Here is an 18,948-nt window from a genome sequence, read left to right as displayed (position 1 = left end):
CCGGGGTGAGCGTGACGTGACATTCACGCGCCGGAAGTACTCATCACTAGGTTCTCTGCACTAGTCTGGAGCATGGCGGGGTTCGCTGAGCTTGGGCTGTCGTCTTGGCTGGTGGAACAGTGTCGACAGCTGGAGTTGAAGCAGCCCACGCCGGTGCAGCTCGGGTGCATCCCGGCCATTCTGGAAGGTGAGTCCCCGCTTCTCTTTTAATGCCTTTCTTTGTCCCCTCTTCCTTAGCCCGGCTTGGGTCCCACGAATCAGGGTAGCATTGAATGTTTCGGGAACCCTGATCCGCAGCATTGGCATTTAGGCTGCGACTGACTCGTGTGCATTGTCACACAGGTGATGGATGGCACCTCTGAAATTTCTGTAGTACCCGAGAACATAGGGAGAGTTCGGTGAATGACTAAACACGACATTGAAAAAAAAATAGGGTAGAGCTGGCTTTGGCATAGCAAACAGAAACAGAAGCCTTCAAACTCCAGGAAAAATCAGGGCTCTGCATTTGTGTCAGTGCTCTTTGGCCCAATTCACTTTTGCCATTAAAGAGACCGGGCGGTGGTGGCGCACGCCTTTAATCCCAGCACTCGGGAGGCAGAGGCAGGCGGATTTCTGAGTTCGAGGCCAGCCTGGTCTACAGAGTGAGTTCCAGGACAGCCCGGGCTATACAGAGAAACCCTGTCTCGAAAAACCAAAAAAAAAAAAAAAAAAAAAAAAAAGAGACATCCTTGGAGCCGGATGTGGTGACTCTCAGTCGCCTCAATACTGAACAGGTGAAAGCAGAAGGATCAGGAGGTCAAGGTAATCCTCAACTATGTACTAAGTTCTAGACCAGCCTGGGCTACTTGAAAACTTGTTTCAAACAAGCAATCATGATAATTGTTGAAAATTGGATAATAACCTGCTCAAGGGACTAGTGAAAATAAAAGTTTTTAATATTCCATTCTGCAGAAAGAGGTGCCAAGCATAGAGAAAGGGCAAAAATAACTGGTGTGCTGATTTCAAGCAAGTTTTTGAAGACTTTCCTCAAATCTGGGAAATTCCTGACCTTTTCTTCCATAGACCTGCAGGGCTTTTTCTCTTGCCAAATGCCCCGCCCCACTGGTCCACGGGGGCCCCAGGTCTTATCTAATGAATAGTTTGGGGCTGGGAGCTGCCCCCCTTTTATAATCATGAGCTCAGTCACATAGCAGACCACTTGTAACTCTCCAAGTCTTAGAATTCTAAGACATGTGGGTGCCAGCTACTAACTAGGGGAGAGAAGGACCCAGTGCCTCCTCCTCACCTGTAACTAACGAACTGTAAACACACCTCATACTAAAAGTAGACTGTGCCCATCTATTTCTTACAGTAATGAGTGAATGCCCAAGGGACCAATCATGGCCCTTGCTTCATACTGACACTGCTTTGCTGTCTGCCCAGGTCGGGACTGCTTGGGGTGTGCAAAAACAGGAAGTGGCAAGACAGCAGCTTTTGTACTTCCCATCCTGCAGAAGCTGTCTGAGGACCCTTACGGCATCTTCTGCCTGGTTCTGACACCCACCAGGTGAGCCTCCAGAACACCACTCAGATGTGCTTTTTTGAAGCAAGTGCCTTGACCTTTCTGAGTTGCCCTTTCCTCTTGTGTGAAATGGGATAAGAGTCACTCCTCTCTTAGGGATGCAGAGTCAAGCAGGACTAATAGTGTGTGCAGTGTTCCTAGGACTCAGGAGAGAGTGACCACTCTAACAGCTAGGGAAACAAAATGCTATTTTTGGGCCAGAAAGATTGCTTAGAAGGCAGAGACATTTGCCTACAAGCCTGATGACCTAAATTCAGTCTCCAGGGACTTACCCACGGGGTGGAAGGAAAAAACTGACTTTGGCTTTGACCTCCACTGGAGCACCACAGCACGTGCACTCCCATATAAATAAAGAAATATAATGAATGTGTTTAAAAGATATTGTAGACCAGGCAGTGTGGCACACACCTTTAATCCCAGCACTTGGGAGGCAGAGGCAGGTGGATTTCTCAGCTCGAGGCCAGCCTGGTCTTCAGAGTGAGTTCCAGGACTACACAGAGAAACCCTGTCTCAGAAAAAAAAAAAAAAAAGATATTGTAGGTGTATAGGTCCCACTGTGCATAGAACAGGCCATGGAACTGAAAGGACACTATCAGAGCACTGTGAATATGGGTCTCAAATATCACACAGAAGGTGAGATTGTGTATGTGTTTACATGTGGGCCAAGGATTAACATCAGACATCCTCAGTTTCTCTCTGCCTTATTTTATTTAAAGGAGATTATGTGTACATTATGTATACAGTAGATGTGTATATTACACGAGTCTTCTGCAAGAGCAGTAACTTGCTCTGAACCATCGGCTCTTTTTTTTTTTTAACTCTTTTTCCCCCACCACTCATCCCCCCAGGGTAAGCCTGGCTGTCCTGGAGCTCACTCTAAACCAGACTGGCATTGACTCACAGAGATCCTCCTGCCTCGATCTCTTGAGTGCTGGGATTAAAGGTGGGTGCCACCACACCCTGCAAAAGGTTTAATTTCTTATGCCTCAGGCAGAAGAGGGCATTAAATTCTGTTAGAGACAGTTGTGAGCCACCGTATACGTGCTGGAGATTAGACCCGGGACCTGTGGAAGAGCTCTTAACTGCTGAGCTGTCTCCCCACCCCTGTTTTATACATTTCCTTTTGGATTTTCGAGACAGAGTTTCTCTGTGTAGCCCTGGCTCTCCTGGAACTCACTCTGTGGACCAGGCTGGCCTCAAACTCAGAGATGCCTGCTGTTGTAGGATACTTGATCACACTGTGAACCCTAAGATTGTGTTGTTTACTTGTCTCTAGTTCTGGTGTGGCTCAGCCTTTGCACACATCTTTAATCCCTCTGGCTGGAATACAGAATGCCCTTAGTACACACCTTTAATCCCAAACAATGAAGGTAAAGTTAGTTTGTAGAAGGAAGCACCCATGCTTGGAAGTGATGTCTAAATGAGTGGCAGACAAAGTGACGAATCAGAGGAAGATTTGACAAAATAGCACATGCCCAACTCTCAGGAGGACAGAGAGGAAAGGGAAGCTACTTGAGGGGCAGTGGAGAGAGAAGGAGGAGGCAGTGTACAGTTTTCCTGGGACAGTTGTACAGACAGGTTGCAGAAAGAGAGAACAACTAAACACGGGTGAAGACAGAACGAGCCAGAAGATTACAACAGATTTCCAGAATTAGTATGAGGCCAGAGCAATTCGGGGGGGGGGGGGGGGGGGGCCGGCGGGGCACAAGGGAGAGAGAGGCCAGTTTGAATTCGGCAGTGTGGAGAGGAGTTAGGGCAGGAACAGCTGAGTTGAATCAGCCAGCCTGAGTTCAGAAAGAACTAGAAAGGATGAGCTTATTCAGCAGTAAGTCTCAGAGGCTGAAAACATTCTAGGCCTAGATAGGATTGTTGAGAGGCTAGAAGCTCCCAGGACTAGGCCTAGGTCAGCAGACAGGCAGTAAGCCTCAGACACAACAATTATAGCCGAATATAAACTCTTACAAACTGTCTTTTTACTCCTGCCTCCCCTCTCAAGTGCTAGGATTAAAGGTGTGCGCCACCACCACCCAGCCATCCCCATCTTATTTTTTGAGACATGGTCTCTCACTGTCTCATTAATTGTAGGATGTTTGCAATCCTCCTGCCTCAGTGCACTTCCTCACACCCACTGGAGTTAGAGATACGGCTGCTGCGCACTGAGCTTTTACAGAGAGGCTGAGCATCTGAGCTCAGGTCCTCCTGCCTCAGCGGTGAGCAGTTTGTCCTTAGATGTCCTTTGCTGTTTCTATGCTTATGCCACTGTGCTCATGTGGAGGTGGAGGACTAGCAGAAGGAATCGGGGCTTTCCTTTCACCATGTGGGGCCTGGGCACGGAACTTCAGATGCGAGCTTGTATCTTGCCTGCTGAGACATGTTGCCTGTCTCCCTAGAGTTGATTTTGAAGAGGTCATCAACATTAGGGAAGTGGAAGCCAGGAGGAACCTGGAGGAAGTAGAGGGGATGGGGATGGGCATAGGCACCCCTGATCCAGCTGGTTCTTGTCACCCACAGAGAGCTGGCCTACCAGATTGCCGAGCAGTTCCGGGTGCTGGGGAAGCCTCTGGGCCTGAAGGACTGCATCATCGTTGGCGGCATGGGTATGGGGGCTGAGAGGCTACGGTGGCCTGGGGTCCCTGCTCACCCCTCCCACTCAGTCCCACCTCTCCCTTTACTTCAGACATGGTGGCGCAGGCGCTGGAGCTCTCTCGGAAGCCACACGTGGTTATCGCCACTCCTGGGCGCCTAGCTGACCACCTGCGCAGTTCCAACACTTTCAACATGAAGAAAATCCGATTCCTGGTGAGCTGGCTGGGTCCCCCTGGGATCCTGGGGCCAGAGACTGGGCTGGGAAGCACCTTGTATCAATCCTCTCCTCTCTGTTTTCTGTGTGAGACGGGGTCTCTGTAGCCCCGGCTGTCCTGGAGCTCCGCTTGTGCGTGTGCACAGCTGTGCTCAGCCGGCATCCATTCCTGACACTGGTTTCACAGATGACTGAGCTAGAAATAAAGACAAGAGCCAGCTGCGTGTGCTGACACTCACCTTCCAGCTCGGCACTCGGAACACAGAGGAAGAAGGATCTCTGAGTTCAAAGCCAGCCTGGTCTACATAGTTCCAGGACAGCAAGACCCTATGTCATTCAAAACAAAAAGCCCAGTAGAGATAGGGCATGTGGGAGGTGGGCTGTCCTAGAGGGCCGGCCAGAGCCTCACACAGCAGACGGCCTGGCCTTGCGGCTGAGCAGCATCCAGGAGCCCATTTCCCAGTCTCTGAAAGGCGGCTGTGCTGTGCTTGGGGCTATGTCTGAGCATATGCAGCTCCAGGGTTGAAGATTTTGCAGTGGTCCAGCCTCCTCTCCTGGCCACTCCGATGCAGGTGATGGATGAGGCTGACAGGCTGCTGGAGCAGGGTTGCACCGACTTCACCACAGACCTGGAGACCATCCTGGCAGCAGTTCCTGCACGCAGGCAAACGCTACTGTTCAGTGCCACGCTGACTGACACACTCAAGGAGCTACAAGGCCTGGCTACCAACCAGCCCTTCTTTTGGGAGGCACAAGCCCCGTGAGTTCCACAGCTGTGTGTGACGGTTATACCCCAGAGGGTTCAGGCAGAAGAAACTGAGGGTAGGCTGCTCTGCCCTTCCACCTCCAGGGTTCGCACAGTGGAGCAGCTTGACCAGCGCTATCTCTTGGTGCCTGAGAAGGTGAAGGATGCCTACCTGGTTCACCTGGTCCAGACCTTCCAGGACCAGCTGGAAGACTGTTCCATCATCATCTTCACCAACACCTGCAAGTGAGTGACAGGCTCTGGCCGCCTTCCCTTCTACGGAGGTGAAACTGGGCTAGGCCTACCCTGCTGGTGCCTCTGTGATATACAGTACCCAGGAGGCATGTAGAGCTCTTCCGGGCCAGCCAGGGCTACACAGTGAGACCCTGACTCAAACAAAACAAAAATAATAGCTGTTGGCTCTCTTACCTTGAGTCAGTGGAGAAGGGCAGAGATGGGGCGGGGGGCCTCTGTCTATCCACAGGAGAGGGAATGATGTCCTCAGAGTGGCCATCAGGCGCAGTCAGAGGACCCTTGTCAGGGCTTCTGCTTGTTGGTTCTGGCTTTGAGAGGCTCATAGGCAGCAGACCAAGCATCTCCACAACTCCTCGGCCATGAGGGTGAGGTCGTGGCAGTTGGGCACTCACAGCCACCCTGTTCTCACAGGACCTGCCAGATGCTTTGTATGATGCTTCGGAAGTTCAGCTTCCCCACGGTGGCACTGCACTCCATGATGAAGCAGGTGATGGGCCGTGGCCACAGCCTCTCTCTGCTCTCAGATGTCACAGCTCAGAGGCTGAGGAAGTGGCTCAGTCGGTAGAGGAGGGCTGTGGTTCAGTTGGGAGAGTGCTTGCCCAGCCTGTATGAGACCCTGGGGTCCATCCCCAGCCCTGGGCATAGTGGTATATCCTGCACTCAGGAGGTGGGGCTGGAAGAGCAGGAGTGCTGGCCAGCCTTGTCTACGTAGGAAGTTCAAGACCAGTTTAGGCTAATGGAGACCCTGTCTTTGGTTTTGGTGAGTTTTTTTGTTTTGTTGTTTTATTTTTTTTTTTTTTGATTGTTTTGGGGTGTTGTTTTGTGGGGTTTTTTGGTTTATTTGTTTGGTTTGGTTTTGCTTTGTTTTGTCTTTAGTACTTTGAGACAGGGTCTCTCTATGTAGCCCTGTCTGTCTTGGAGATCTCTATGTAGACCAGGCTGTCCTCAAATTCACAGAGATCTGTCTGACTCTGCTTCCCAAGTGCTGGGATTAAAGGTGTGTTAGCACACCCAGCACAGCCCTGCCCTCTTCCCCTCGCCCCCCAAAAAAATCCCACAAAAGAAGACATCACAGCACTGTGATGTCCTACCCTCTCCCCATGTCATCCTACTGTCCCCTTTGTCTGGCCTCTGCCCTGTCCCCAGGCTCGCTCCATCTGCTCACAAACCTCTCGTTGCCTCGGCACAGAAAGAGCGCTTTGCAGCCCTGGCCAAATTCAAGTCTAGCATCTATCGGATTCTTATCGCCACTGACGTGGCCTCGAGGTGAGTGGGCCTAGTGCAGGGTAAGACTGGGAAGCTGAGTGTAAGCCTGGGTTTCCCTACGTGGAATCCAGCTAAGTGCTCTGTACCTCCAGGGGCCTGGACATCCCCACTGTGCAGGTGGTCATCAACCACAACACCCCTGGACTCCCCAAGATCTACATCCATCGGGTCGGTCGCACAGCCCGTGCAGGTGAGCAGAGCCGGGTACGGAAGGCTCCAGCTGCAGTGAGATGCTTCCCTGGCATGCGGACCCAAGGGCTTCTGCTTTGATATGCCATCATGCCTGCAACCAGGAGAGACAGGATTGCTGGGGCCAGACGGCCTGCCATCCTGCCCCCATGGTTTTGGGGAAGTCCGAGAGGGCCCCTGCCTTAACAAATAAGCACTGAGAAGCTGGCTGCTGTGGGTCGTGGGCATGTCAGCCAGTGGTCTGCTTCAGCTTGGTCACCACTGAAGAAAGGGCAGTAGAGTAGGACTAAGCTGGCTTTCTGGCAGCCCAGCCAAAAAGGGAAAGCAGCACACTTCGAGGCCTCACAAAGGCCAGTTTAGAGCTGCTCCCCACTGCCCTCCACTTCCCTGCTCCCCCTCTGCCTTTCACATGCAGGTCCCACACTGGGTGGAGCCCTAGTCCTCTGAACTAGCCCCTTCCCCACTGACTTCTTTTTGCCTCTGAAGAGGTTCCTGGAGCTGCTCAGCTGGGACAACCCTCTTGATGGGGCCCAGGTTCTCTAACAGATGTGTCCCTACAGGGAGGCAGGGACAGGCCATCACACTGGTGACGCAGTATGACATCCACCTGTTGCATGCCATTGAGGAGCAGATCAGTAAGTGCCAGGGTCCAGAGTGGATCCTGTCCAAGCCTGGGAGATAAAGTCCCTTCCCTAGCTACCCTGGGAGGTCTATGCACGCTGCACACAGGACATCAACCCTGAAGGTCCATGTATGGTTTGGAGGTTGACAAGGACATGAGTTCTCAGGCATGCCCTACAGCCTATCTTAAACCAAGACAGACCATCTGGAGCTCCCTGTAGCGAGCTCTCTTCAGTGTAACCCACAGTGGCCTGGAAGCCCTGTACTCACAATGGGAGCCCATCTCAGCCTCTCAGGGAGCTGGGTTTACAGGCACCCTGAGCCCACTTTATTCACTCATTCATTTTATTTGAGACAGATTCTTGTGCTACAGAGCTGGCTTGGAACTCAGGTGGAACGAGTGATCCCCCTGCCTCTGCCTCCCAGTGCCATGATGACACGCACTTTTTTTTTTTAATATCAGTCCACATTTGGTTGCATCCAGACATCCAGAGCTGGGGCGACGAGGGCCAGTTGCACTCGTAGCCCAGTTGAGTATTTCCTGTCCCTGCAGAGCAGCAGCTGGCGGAGCTGGCAGTGGAGGAGGCTGAGGTCCTGCAAATCCTCACACAGGTCAACGTGGTGCGCAGGGAGTGTGAAATTGTACGGGTGGTCAGCCCGGCGGGCGGGGTGGGGTGTGGCCTCGTGCGCTGGGCCGGACCTAACCTGTGCCCCTCCCCACCCCCTAGAAACTGGAGGCTTCACATTTTGATGAAAAGAAGGAGATCAACAAGCGGAAACAGATGATCCTGGAGGGGAAGGTAGTTAGGGAGGGACGGGTGTGCAGGGGCAGGCAGGAGTGGGTGGCGCGTAATGGTGGGTGGGACTTGGGGGATGGGTGGGCTGGGGACCCAGTCCCAGTTACAATCTCAGCTCCCTCCCGCAGGACCCAGACCTGGAGGCCAAGCGCAAAGCTGAGCTGGCCAAAATCAAGCAACAGAACCGGCGCTTCAAGGAGAAAGTGGGGCAGACACTTCGGCGGCAGAAAGCAGGGAACACTGGCCGACGGTCACATCCTTCTGGACCTCGGCCCCAAGAGCCAGCCCAAGCTGAGGCTCGGACTGAGCTGTAAACCTACTGCAAGTGGCCCGACTTCAGTAAACACTCTTTGAACCTGTCAGTCCGACTTGAGTATGGGCCGGGATGAGTGCAGGACCTTTGGGTCTCAGGACCCCAAAGCCTCTGCTGCCCCATGGGGATGAGCAGTGCGGCCTTCCCTCGCAGTGTCCCTGGGGTGCAGGGCAGCAGCCACGGACAGCAGGTGCCAGCAACGCCACACGTATAAATGTAACCTTGGCAGAAACACTGCCCAAGGATTCTAGAAAACTCTACACAGTGCAAAGCTCAGAGACAGCTGGGGTCCCCTGGTCCCTGCCAGGGCGCCTTGAGGCCGCAGACCCTCCAGGGCAGACTAGGGGGCTGCCTCTGCTAGGCGTGCCAGGCCCTCGCGCAGCTCGCTTAGCTCGAACAGCCGCACATCCAGCAGCTGTGCCGCCCGGCCCACCTCCGCGCGTGCGCGCTCCCGCTCGGCTCGCGCCTCCTCCAGGTTGCACTCCATGGCCCGCAGCTGCTGCTCCAGCTCTGCATTCCGGGTCTCCAGGGCCTACAGGGGAGGGAGGGGGTGGAGTCGGGCAACTTATGGTTGCCAGTCCTGTCTGATGTGGTCCATGGCTCCCACAGGGTCGGTAAAGTGCCGTGAATGTGTAAAGTACTCAGTTTGGAAGCCAATCGCTACATAAAAAGCTAGGGAGGCAGGCAGGATTCCTGGAGCATACTGGCCAACCTAAGTGTCCCCAGGCCTGTAAGAGACCCTGGTTGTAAAAACAAGATGGACTGAAGAGACGGGTCAGTGGTTCAGAGTAGGACCTTCTCTCCAATCACCCACATGAAGCACCCCACAAACATGGAGCTCCAGCTCCAGGGGCCCAACCCCTCTCCTGACCGAATCAGCACTAACGTACAACATCACACCCATAGCTAAATCTTAAAACTACATGCACCAGATGTGGTCCCACAGGCCTTTAACCCCAGCACTTGGGAGGCTGAGGCAGGGGCTCTCACAAGTCCCAGATCAGCTGCTGCTAGAGACACTAAGAAAACAAAAAACCCAAGATGAAGGAATCCCCAGTAGCCATATGGTAGGAGGGAACTGCATCCTTAACAGCGTGATCTCAACAAGCACTTAATGAAGTGGGCAGTGGAACCAAAGAGATGGAGAATTTCAGTCACTTCCCCCAGCACAATCCAACGCTCCAGGCACTGCTAGCAGCTGTAACCTCACGGGTGGGAGCAGGTCCCCACTGTTCACTGACTCAGCACCCAGCCATTCTGAGCTCAGTAAGATCGTTTTGAGGAAGACACTAGGGGCCTCTGGCCCTCATACACACATGCCAGCGCATCTGCATCCATGTGGGGTCATGTATGCACATACACTACACACAACAACCCATGACAGATGGTACTTGAGTAACATACACACAGAACAGCCTTCCTGTAGATTCTCTCCCTGGGAATACAGTGCTGTGTACTCAGGAGGGCCATTCTGAGGGTGTGACCCTTTGCACAATCTGTTCCCACCCTCAATGACAGCAGGGTCATCTCCCCAGGAATCTACTGGGGATGCTCCAGGTGCTCTTGGCTGAGGTCTCTAAGTTTCTGCTGGACCTCAGACTGTTCAAATGTGGGAAGACTAGGTATGAGGTTGCTTAGCAACTTTGAATAGACAGCCCTATTCCACTCACAGGCAGATGGGACCTGTTCTACCCCAGGGGCCGCTCTTACAGGTGAGATCCTGCAGCCAACCTGAACCTGCTGCAGCGTCTCCTCCCGCTCGGCAGTGTCAGGAGCCTCTCGTGGGCCAGTGCTCTGATTCTTCAAAGTCTGGATCTCCTAGAGGAGAAGGTGCACTAGGTGTGCTCAGAGGCCCCTGGATTCCTGGGAGAGCACTCCAGGGTCCCTGATCTTGCCCCTGCCTCACCTGGTCCTTGGTCTGCACCCGAGCCTCCAGCTGCTCTACAGCCTGAGTGGTTGCTTCCTTCTCTCCCGCCTGGACTGGCTCTGCAGCCACCTGGGCCTCCAGCTCTGCCACCTGCACACATGCAGCTCAGTGGTCCTACCGTCCTCTGGGACATGGAGGGCTTGGTGACCCCTATGAAGCTCTCAGTTTCAAGTCATTTTACAGCAAGAAATGGGATCTCTGGGGACTGACCCGAGGCAGAAGGGATGTGGGGGTGCGGGGTTCCTCACCCGCTGCCGCAAGTGTTCAGCCTCTGCACGCTGGACCTCCAGCTGCTGCCTCCACTGAGTGGCAGCTGCGTTGGCCTCTCGAAGGGCCCCAGCCAGCCTCTGGTTGCTGTCCTGAAGTGCAAAGAACTCGGCCTCCCACTGGACCTCCCCTACAGAGCTGCAGGGAAGACACTGGGCTGGGGGCGTGCGTGGTCAGGACAGGTGGCATCTGGTGGAGGGTATCCTGTACTAAGAGCAGGGCCAAAGCAACACTAAGCTATGGGGTGGGACCACAAAACCACGATGTGGAGTTGTGGCTCCGAGAGGCTGATGACAGCCTAGGCTATATATAATGAGTTCTGAACTGCATAGCGGGACCCTACCTCCAAAAAAAAATTGGAAACCTATCCCCTACCCTCCAGATTGCCATGAGAGCCACAAACTGGGGATGGGGGTGGTCAGGGGCACGGTCAGAGGAGACGGGGTGGGGGGACAAATGATGAGGAAAGGGGAGACTTTTCCAGATGAGGCAGGAACCTGTTGCTTCCTCCTCTCCCAGGCCTTCAGTCCAAATTCCTACAGCCCCACCCCACTCCCAGCCAGCTGCGTCTTCAGCAGCCCAGCCCCCACAGGTCTCACCTCATGACCACGCCCATCCCACTGACCACGCCCCTTAATCCCTGCCCGTACCCCGACTCCAGAAACACCATCCTAATGGTCTGTCCTGGGGATTCAAGACCTTGACACTGGAAACACCACGCCTTGCCACCCTAAAGTTCAGTCTGGACACAAGACACCCCTTAGGTCCCCGCCAGGCCCATCCTGGCTTCAAGCAGGCTTCGCCAACCCCCTCACCCTTCTGACAACATCTTCTTCAACCGCTCCCGCTCGGTGGGGCCAGGGGCATCCGCGCTCTGGCTGCGGAACAGCTTCTCCTCTCCTGGACCATTGGTGCTGACCAAAGGGCTTGGAGGGACCTGTACAAGGGAGCAGGGCTGGGTCACGGTGGGCACTTCAGGCAGGGTCACAGTAGGAGGTAGGGTTAATTGAGGCAAGAACTGAAGTCACTGGGTATTGAGGTCAGGGCTCTGAACTGACCCATGATAACCAGTATTACGTCTTCCCTCACCCTCCATAGCTCCCCAGAGCCTCTGGATGGGGAATCCTGTCTCCCACCTGCCTGGAGCTTCACTAACCCCTCAGGGCCAAATCGGAACAACCTATAGAAACAGGGATCTGAACACTTGAAACTGCTCTCCCCCAAGTAAAACTGAGGCATGGGCCAGCAGGAGGTCTTGTAGGTAAAGGAGCTGGCCACCAAGCCTGATTCCCACAAGCTGTCCTCCAAGCTCTACATGTGCACCTAGGCACATGCACATGTGTGTGCACACATACATAGATGTGGTAAGGCCACCAGCCACCCTTAGACACTAGCACAGTGCACGGCCCCTGACATCAGAAGCACATATGGCTTCCTCGGCTGTGGCAGTCATGGGTTACTGTAGACATGGGATGCAGAGACACCTACCTGGTGGGAGGCAAGAGCCATGGCAGTACTAGTGAATTCTCCACCATCTTGAGATTTCTCCCGAGCCAGCCTGGCAGCTTCTTTTACCTCCTGAAACTTCTCAGCAAACTGGGAGTGAGGCAGGGGACAGTCAGAAAGCATTTCCATATCTCCCAACACACCCCCAACCTGGACCTGCCCTGTCACCCTGGGACCTTTGGATAAAGTCAACCCTGTGAGCATCTTGTACATCAGGATGACACACAGAGGGGGTTTGGTGGATCACAGAGGTGACATTAAAAAGCTCTGAGCCACACGGAAAGGGACTCTCTGTTCTTGTCGGGCTGAGTGGCCAGCCTGAGGCGACTTGCCCATCTGTCCTTCACACCTGCCAGTATGTCATAACACAGGGAAGGACATCCACAGCCAGGGAGAGCCTGGACCTCCTGGCATTCCTTCTCCTGAATTTGTCAGCTGACAGCTAATGCTGGTTCTGTAGTTATAGTACTGCGTTTTCTTTTCACTTTAACGTAATTTTTGTTTATTAAAGAGAACATGTGAGGCCTGGAGCCACGCTCTGTGGTTAGGAAGGCAGGCTGCTGCTGTAGACAAGCCACGTCAGGTCACCCACTACCTCAGGCAACTCCAGGGATCCATGCCTCTGCTGGCCTCTGTGGGGCATCTGCATGCACATGCACACAGGCATGGCATGTATAGACATTAAAAACAAAAGTAAATAAATTAAAAAAAAAAAGCCAGGCATCATTGATGAACGCCTTTAATCCCAGGAGGCAGAGGCAAGAGGATCTCTGAGTTTGGTGCTAGCCTGGTCTACACAGCAAATTCCATGACAGCCAGAGCTACACAGTGAAACTGGCTCCAAAAACCAAACCAAACCAAATCAACCAACCAACCAACCAACCAACAAACAAAAAAACAAAAAACAACCCAGGAGGCTGTTGAGCTGGCTCAGTAAGTGGCTGCGTCACGAGGCTGGTGATGTAAGATTGGTCCTCGGAGCCTCCATGGGGAGAGGAACTAACTCCCACGTGCTATTGTCTGATCTCCACGCACACACACACCCATACAGCCAAACACAGAAATAATAAATCAACATAATAAACACTTTTAAAAGAAAACTTGTTTTTAAATTTATTTTTATTACCGTTAAGTATGTATGGACATATGCATGTATAAGTGCCCCCAGAAGCCAGAGGCATCAACTCCCCTCCATGGAGTGAGAGAAGGTAGTGAGCCACCGTGTGGGTGCTGGAAACTGCACCCCACTGTCTGCAAGAGCAGCACCTCTTAACCCCTGGGGCATTCCCACCCACAGTGTTTAAGCTACACCCTGGGGTGCTGCTGCCATCTAAGCCCTTGAGGCACACACAGGCAGATTAGGAATTAAGGTTAGCCTCAGCTGCAATGTGAATTTGAGACCAGCCTTGTCTACATAGCAAGTTCTAGACTAGCTAGGGCTACATAGTGAGACCCCCACTATCAACAAAAATAAAAAATAGAAAAGGAAAATTATTTTTTATAAAAACTTCTTTAATTTTACATGTATCAGTGTTTTTCTTGCATGTATATCTGGGCACCACACCCCTGGAAGCCAGAGGTGTCAGATCCCCTGGAGCTGAAGTTACAGATGGCTGTGAGCCACCATGTGGGTACTGGGACTTGAACCTAGGTCCTCTGCAAAAGCAGCCAGTGCTCTTAATCACAGAGCCAGCTCTCCAAGCCCAGAAAGTATTACTTTTTAACCAGACAAAGGCTAATTCTAGCCACTAGAAAGTCTGCGGTAAGACTACTTGAGGCCAGAGAGACCCTAAATAAACAACTAAGCCAGGGGTGGTAGCACACACCTGTGAGCCAGCACTCTAGTGCCAGAAGGACTGTAGAGAGTGACACTGTGAGACCCTGTCTACAACTTAAAAAACAAAACAAAAACAAAGCCAGGCAGGTGTGGTGGCACAGGCCTTCGATCACAGCATTCAGGAGGCAGAGGCAGGTGCATCTCTGAATTCGAAGCCATCCTGGTCTACAAAGCAAGTTTCAGAATAGCCAAAGAAACACAGAAAAACCACATCTGGAAACACTCTCCCCACCCCCAAAATAGAATAAAATAAAAGAAAAACAATAGGGAGCTGGAGAGATGGCTCTGCAGGAGCACTGGCTGCTCTTGCAGAGGACCCAGGGTCTGTTCCCAACACCCACAAGGCAGGACTCAACTGTCTGTAACTCCAGCTCCAGGGGATCTAGCTCCCTCTACTGGCCTCCACAGGCACTGCATCCACATGCAAGTACACACAGATGCATGGAAGCAAAAGATTGTATACATCAAATAAAAATATTAAATAACAAAAAAAAAAAAATCAAAAGCTGGCAGTGGTGGCACATAGTTTAAGTCCCAGCACTCAGAAGGCTACCTGAGGATCCTCCTGAGGCAGGAGGATCTCTGAGTTCGAGGCCAGCCTGGTCTACAGAGTGAATTCCAGGACAGCCAGAGCTACACAGAGAAACCCTCTCTTGAAAAACAAAACAAAGAAAAACAAATTTGGGGTGACATTATGGCCCAGTGAAAGCCAAGGTGCTTGCTGACAAGCCTGATGACTAAACTCCGTTCCTAGAGCCCACATTGTAGGCAGGGAGAGACGAGCCCCACTCTTCCGTCTCCATAGGTACACCCATAGGTATACCTCGTCCATACACATTCACACCCAAGGCAAATATAGAAGTAATAATGTTTTTAATTTAAAAAATTCGAAGCCGGGCAGTGGTGGCGCATGCCTTTAATCCCAGCACTTGGGAGGCAGAGGCAGGTGGATTTCTGAGTTTGAGGCCAGCCTGGTCTACAGAGTGAGTTCCAGGACAGCCAGGGCTACACAGAGAAACTCTGTCTTGAAAAACCAAAAAAAAAAAAAAAAAAAAAAATATCAAGGAGCTGGGGAGATGTCTCAGCAGTTAAGACTGCTTCTGAATGGCACGAGTTCAGTTCCCAGCACCTACGTCAGGTGCCTTAACAATTGCTGTACCTTGCTCCAGGAGAGTTAACGCCACCTTCTGACGTCTGTAGGCACACACATGGCCTAAGCACACACAAATGCACACAAACATATCTGAAGAAGACAATGGACTCATTACTGAGTGGTGATGTCAGAAGCTAGAGAGAGGTGCTCCGGGGGAGGGGACGTGCCCAGTCCAGGCTCCCATTGGACACCGCTAAGAGGCATGAGGGGTGTGCAAAGTTGGAGCAAGGTGGCAAATGACTACTACACTACCCAGGGCACTCTTGTTACCTGTCAGCCCACCCTGAGGAACACAGATGCCAATCACTGCCCATGTCCCTGCCCACCTGAGTCAGCTGCTGTTCAGAGGCAAAGCCTAGGCCATAGACAGTGTTGGCTCGACTGTCTGCCCACTGCCCGAACTTCTGAGAGGTTTTGGTGAAGGTCATGTTGGGAGTGACTGTGCTGTTGATGATGGCCTAGGGTGGAGGAAGCAAGATTCCAGGTCAGACGACATGATAATGAGCAACCAGCCTGACAGACAGCTGGAGAAAGAGCATTCAAGTTGAAGGCCAGCCTTGGACTACACACTGGAGTTAAAAATTAAATTAAAAAAAAAAAATCCTAGGCATCTGTCTTAGTAGTTGATTCCTACCTAGAATCCTCCAATAAGGACCTACCAGAAGGCTTATGGGTGGAGCCTCTGCCTAGAATCCCCCCATGATGGGCTGTAGTAAAATTCTTGACCCATTGAGGTCAAATCTCCCCATCCTGGCAATAACTGAAAGTCTAAACAGCTTTGCCCCTCTCAGAGATCCCACTCCTGAGTTATTTCTGGAAGATGTTAGGTCTTGCAAAGGCTCTCTGATTCACAAGTCGCCCAGCCTGGCTGGTGGCTGCACGCCTGCCGCCCCCCCTCAGACCTTGGCGCCGCCGATGCTAATGATGCGGTACACATTTCGCGTTGCATCATAGAAATAGGACACGGTAAGCGCGTGCTTGCCGGCGGGGATCCAGTTCCGCTTTGTGGTGGGGTCGATCTGGAACACGTGCGCCCGGGTGCTGAAGATTGGCTGTTCCCTGCAGGGGAGAGAGAAGCTCTGCAGGAGTCTGACGCCACCCAGGGGCAAGGCCAGACCGGAGTGGGTGGGTGCTCACCTGGCTGTGGACATTGGTCAGGCTGGGCTGGATGGCCTCTAAGGGGCACCCAGAGGGGTGACAGAAGTCACTTGTTTGTCCCCTAGGGAAAGAAGGAGCTTGTGAGTAAGGCTCCAGGGATACTCAGGCCAAGTGAGTCCTGCAGGTGACTTTGCAAAACCATCAAGGAAGAAACTGGACAGTAAGCAGTCGCTGGTCGGACACCCACCTCCTCAGTCCCAGCCCAGACTGGCCTTGAAATCACTTTGCAGCCAATAGTGACCTTGAACTCCTAATCTGGCCTCCACCTCCCAAATGTGGACAGCAGTTTGTGCCGTCACTCTAGGTCCATGTGGTGCTGAAGATGGAGCCGGATCATCCTGCATGCCACTCAAGCCCTCCACCACCTGAGCTATAGGCGCAGCCAAAAGGCCCTGCTTGTGGGAGAAGCCCCCACAATTAGACTGAGTGACCTCTAGGTCTCCAGTGTCACCAGAGAGGTGATACAGTGCCACCAAACTGCCAGGGTAGGAGATGGCCTGGAGAACAGCCTGGTCCTTGGCAGGCAGCATTATACTCACTGCCCAGGTGGCCAGCTACTGGGCAAGCATCCTCCCACAGGCACCGGGCATGGTCAAGAGCAACCTAGTGGGACATCTTACTCACCCCTCCCATCCAACAGTCCCCTCTCCTCCCAGAGGGCCTTGCATCAAAACACGGGACAAAGCTGGATCAGTGGTGAAGCCCTGTGGCCCTATCTACTCAGGAAGCCAAGGCAGAGAGTTCATGCATCCCAGGAGTTCAAGGCCACCAGGGACCTAACAGGGAAATCAGAACCTCTCTGCTCCCACAAAAGGACCATTTAGGGGCTGGAGAGATGTCAGCGGTTAAGAGCATTGACTGCTCTTCCAGAGGTCCTCAGTTCAATTCCCAGCAACCACATGGTGGCTCACAATCATCTGTAATGGAATTCAATGCCTTCTTCTGATATGTCTGAAGACAGTTTACAGTGTACTCGTATAAATAAAATAAATAAATAACTCTTGAAAGAAAGAAAGAAAGAAAGAAAGAAAGAAAGAAAGAAAGAAAGAAAGAAAGAGAAAGACCACTTAGCCCAAATAACTCTGAGTGGGAGTCTCCAGGGAGCCCATTTAAAAGGAAAAAATGAAAACCTGGTATGGGTGGCACACCCTATTCTAGCACTAGGAAGGATGAGGGAAGACGAATGTTGAAACTTTGAAGCCAACCTGGGCTACAGAGTGGGACCTTATGTCAACAGACACACACACACACACACACACACACACACACACACACACACACACACACACACACACACACTGTACACAAGCGGCTCATACCATTCCCCACCATGTGAACAGAAAACAAAACTGGGAGAAGGGGTCCCCCCAGCCTCCTGTAAATGCTTGTACCCATAACTCTCCTATGCCCCCAAAACTGCACCTCAGGGGATTCGAGGAAAAGGAGGGTCCTGCGGGTGCAGGGCCTTAAGGTCCGGGGTCTGAGGTCAGGGCCCCGCCACGCTGTTTTGGGAAGCTGCTGTCGCGGTCATGAGGTCCGAAACCAAAGTCTCTATGCGGAGGGGGGTGGGGGTTGTCGAGTCGGGGACGCTATTGGGACTGGCGGAGACTGGGGGAAAGGGGTCCCCGAACCCAGGCCCTTTCGGTCGGACCACTCCTGCCTAGACTTGCCATGATTAGGAAAAGTTACTCACTGAGTAGTCACGCGCCTCGGAGCAGCGGCGCGGGGCGGAGAATCGCGATCGCGCGCGGCGGGGACCCTGCCAGGAGCCCCACGCCGGATTCCCACTTGGCACCGGTTCCCACTCCCGCCGGGGCAGCTCGTGAGTCCAACTACAGGAGCTGCTGACCCGCAACTTTCTAAGCGACAGAACCTCGCGATGCGGCGCCCCCAACACCGGGACCTGGGCTGAGGAACCCGATGAACCCGCGCCTCGTGGCCCAGAACCCCAGCCAGCACCTGAGCCCGCACCCCAGGACCCCAACCCCTCAGTCTGCACCCCGCAGCACCCGGGCCCCGCCTCACAGTCCGCAACTTTGGAAACCGTCTGCGTTTCCTGCGCCGCCCCCCCACTCCCTAATTGTGTCTCGGAACCTGGGGTCCCCCCGCCTGGCTCACCCCGCGTCGTCGTGGCTGCTGCCTCCGGCCCGCGCCCTCCGCGAGCCCCGCGCCGCCCGCGCCTTTGTCTGCGCCGCCTCCGGTCCCATCGCGGCCAGTCCCCGCGCCGCCCCGCCTCTGCCCAGCGCCCCCTGCTGGTCAGCTACCGAGGGCGGGGAGGAGGGAGGGGACCCCGAGAGAGAAGAAGGGCGCACATGGAGGGGGGAGTTGGGCGGGGTGGAAGGGCAGAGGAAGGGGAGGGCACCAGGAGGTCAAGAGGAGGGACTCCTGAAGGGGGACCCAGTGGGAGGCAACTGAAGGAAGTAGGGAGGGAGGGCCTTTGAGGGAGGGGGAGGGGCCATGAAGTCAGGGGCTGGGACCAGAGGGATTAAGGGCAGGGGCCTAGGTCCGGCAGAGTACTGGAAGAGGGGAGGGACCTAGGAGGGCAGCCGGGAG

General features: G+C 53.4%; 2 protein-coding genes across 4 annotated transcripts; one reads left to right on the top strand and one right to left on the bottom strand.

The window, feature by feature from the left end:
- The first annotated feature begins 52 nt into the window (after positions 1 to 52).
- Ddx49 (DEAD-box helicase 49) lies at positions 53 to 8,596 on the top strand. Its single transcript, XM_028786053.1, has 13 exons — positions 53 to 187; positions 1,423 to 1,546; positions 4,073 to 4,158; positions 4,239 to 4,360; positions 4,934 to 5,121; positions 5,212 to 5,352; positions 5,773 to 5,848; positions 6,551 to 6,627; positions 6,720 to 6,817; positions 7,377 to 7,451; positions 7,991 to 8,079; positions 8,166 to 8,237; positions 8,363 to 8,596. The coding sequence occupies exons 1-13, from the start codon at positions 73 to 75 to the stop codon at positions 8,546 to 8,548; spliced, it is 1,449 nt and encodes a 482-aa protein (XP_028641886.1). The 5' UTR covers positions 53 to 72; the 3' UTR covers positions 8,549 to 8,596.
- Positions 7,714 to 18,570, bottom strand: Homer3 (homer scaffold protein 3). Of its 3 annotated transcripts, none has more exons than XM_028786054.1 (10): positions 18,514 to 18,570; positions 16,375 to 16,456; positions 16,140 to 16,296; positions 15,564 to 15,695; positions 12,230 to 12,337; positions 11,557 to 11,678; positions 10,723 to 10,879; positions 10,454 to 10,564; positions 10,258 to 10,365; positions 7,714 to 9,079 (listed from the first exon to the last, which is right to left on the bottom strand). In XM_028786054.1, the coding sequence occupies exons 2-10, from the start codon at positions 16,386 to 16,388 to the stop codon at positions 8,888 to 8,890; spliced, it is 1,101 nt and encodes a 366-aa protein (XP_028641887.1). In that variant the 5' UTR covers positions 16,389 to 16,456; positions 18,514 to 18,570; the 3' UTR covers positions 7,714 to 8,887. The 3 variants fall into 3 exon arrangements, with proteins under 3 accessions (XP_028641887.1, XP_028641889.1, XP_028641888.1); XM_028786056.1 differs by having other exon boundaries at positions 10,279 to 10,365; XM_028786055.1 differs by lacking the exon at positions 18,514 to 18,570 and adding an exon at positions 18,089 to 18,154.
- Positions 18,571 to 18,948: the final 378 nt, after the last annotated feature.

The sequence above is a fragment of the Grammomys surdaster genome, unplaced genomic scaffold (genome assembly GCF_004785775.1).
Source record: "Grammomys surdaster isolate TR1022 unplaced genomic scaffold, NIH_TR_1.0 125429, whole genome shotgun sequence".
Classification (NCBI taxonomy): domain Eukaryota; kingdom Metazoa; phylum Chordata; class Mammalia; order Rodentia; family Muridae; genus Grammomys; species Grammomys surdaster.
Note: the sequence above shows the minus strand (reverse complement) of the source record. Positions and strands in the feature narration are given on the sequence as shown.

Bases quoted from the DNA above. Each gene is read 5' to 3' on its own strand.
- Ddx49 (XM_028786053.1), top strand. From the start codon at position 73: ATGGCGGGGTTCGCTGAGCTTGGGCTGTCGTCTTGGCTGGTGGAACAG. The intron at 1,547-4,072 runs GTGAGCCTCCAG...TGTCACCCACAG, and splicing joins CTGGTTCTGACACCCACCAG to AGAGCTGGCCTACCAGATTG. The intron at 7,452-7,990 runs GTAAGTGCCAGG...CTGTCCCTGCAG, and splicing joins TGCCATTGAGGAGCAGATCA to AGCAGCAGCTGGCGGAGCTG.
- Homer3 (XM_028786054.1), bottom strand. The intron at 15,696-16,139 runs GTCTGAGGGGGG...CCTCCACCCTAG, and splicing joins TTAGCATCGGCGGCGCCAAG to GCCATCATCAACAGCACAGT. The intron at 9,080-10,257 runs GTAAGAGCGGCC...CCTCCCCTGTAG, and splicing joins TTGGCTGCAGGATCTCACCT to GCCCTGGAGACCCGGAATGC.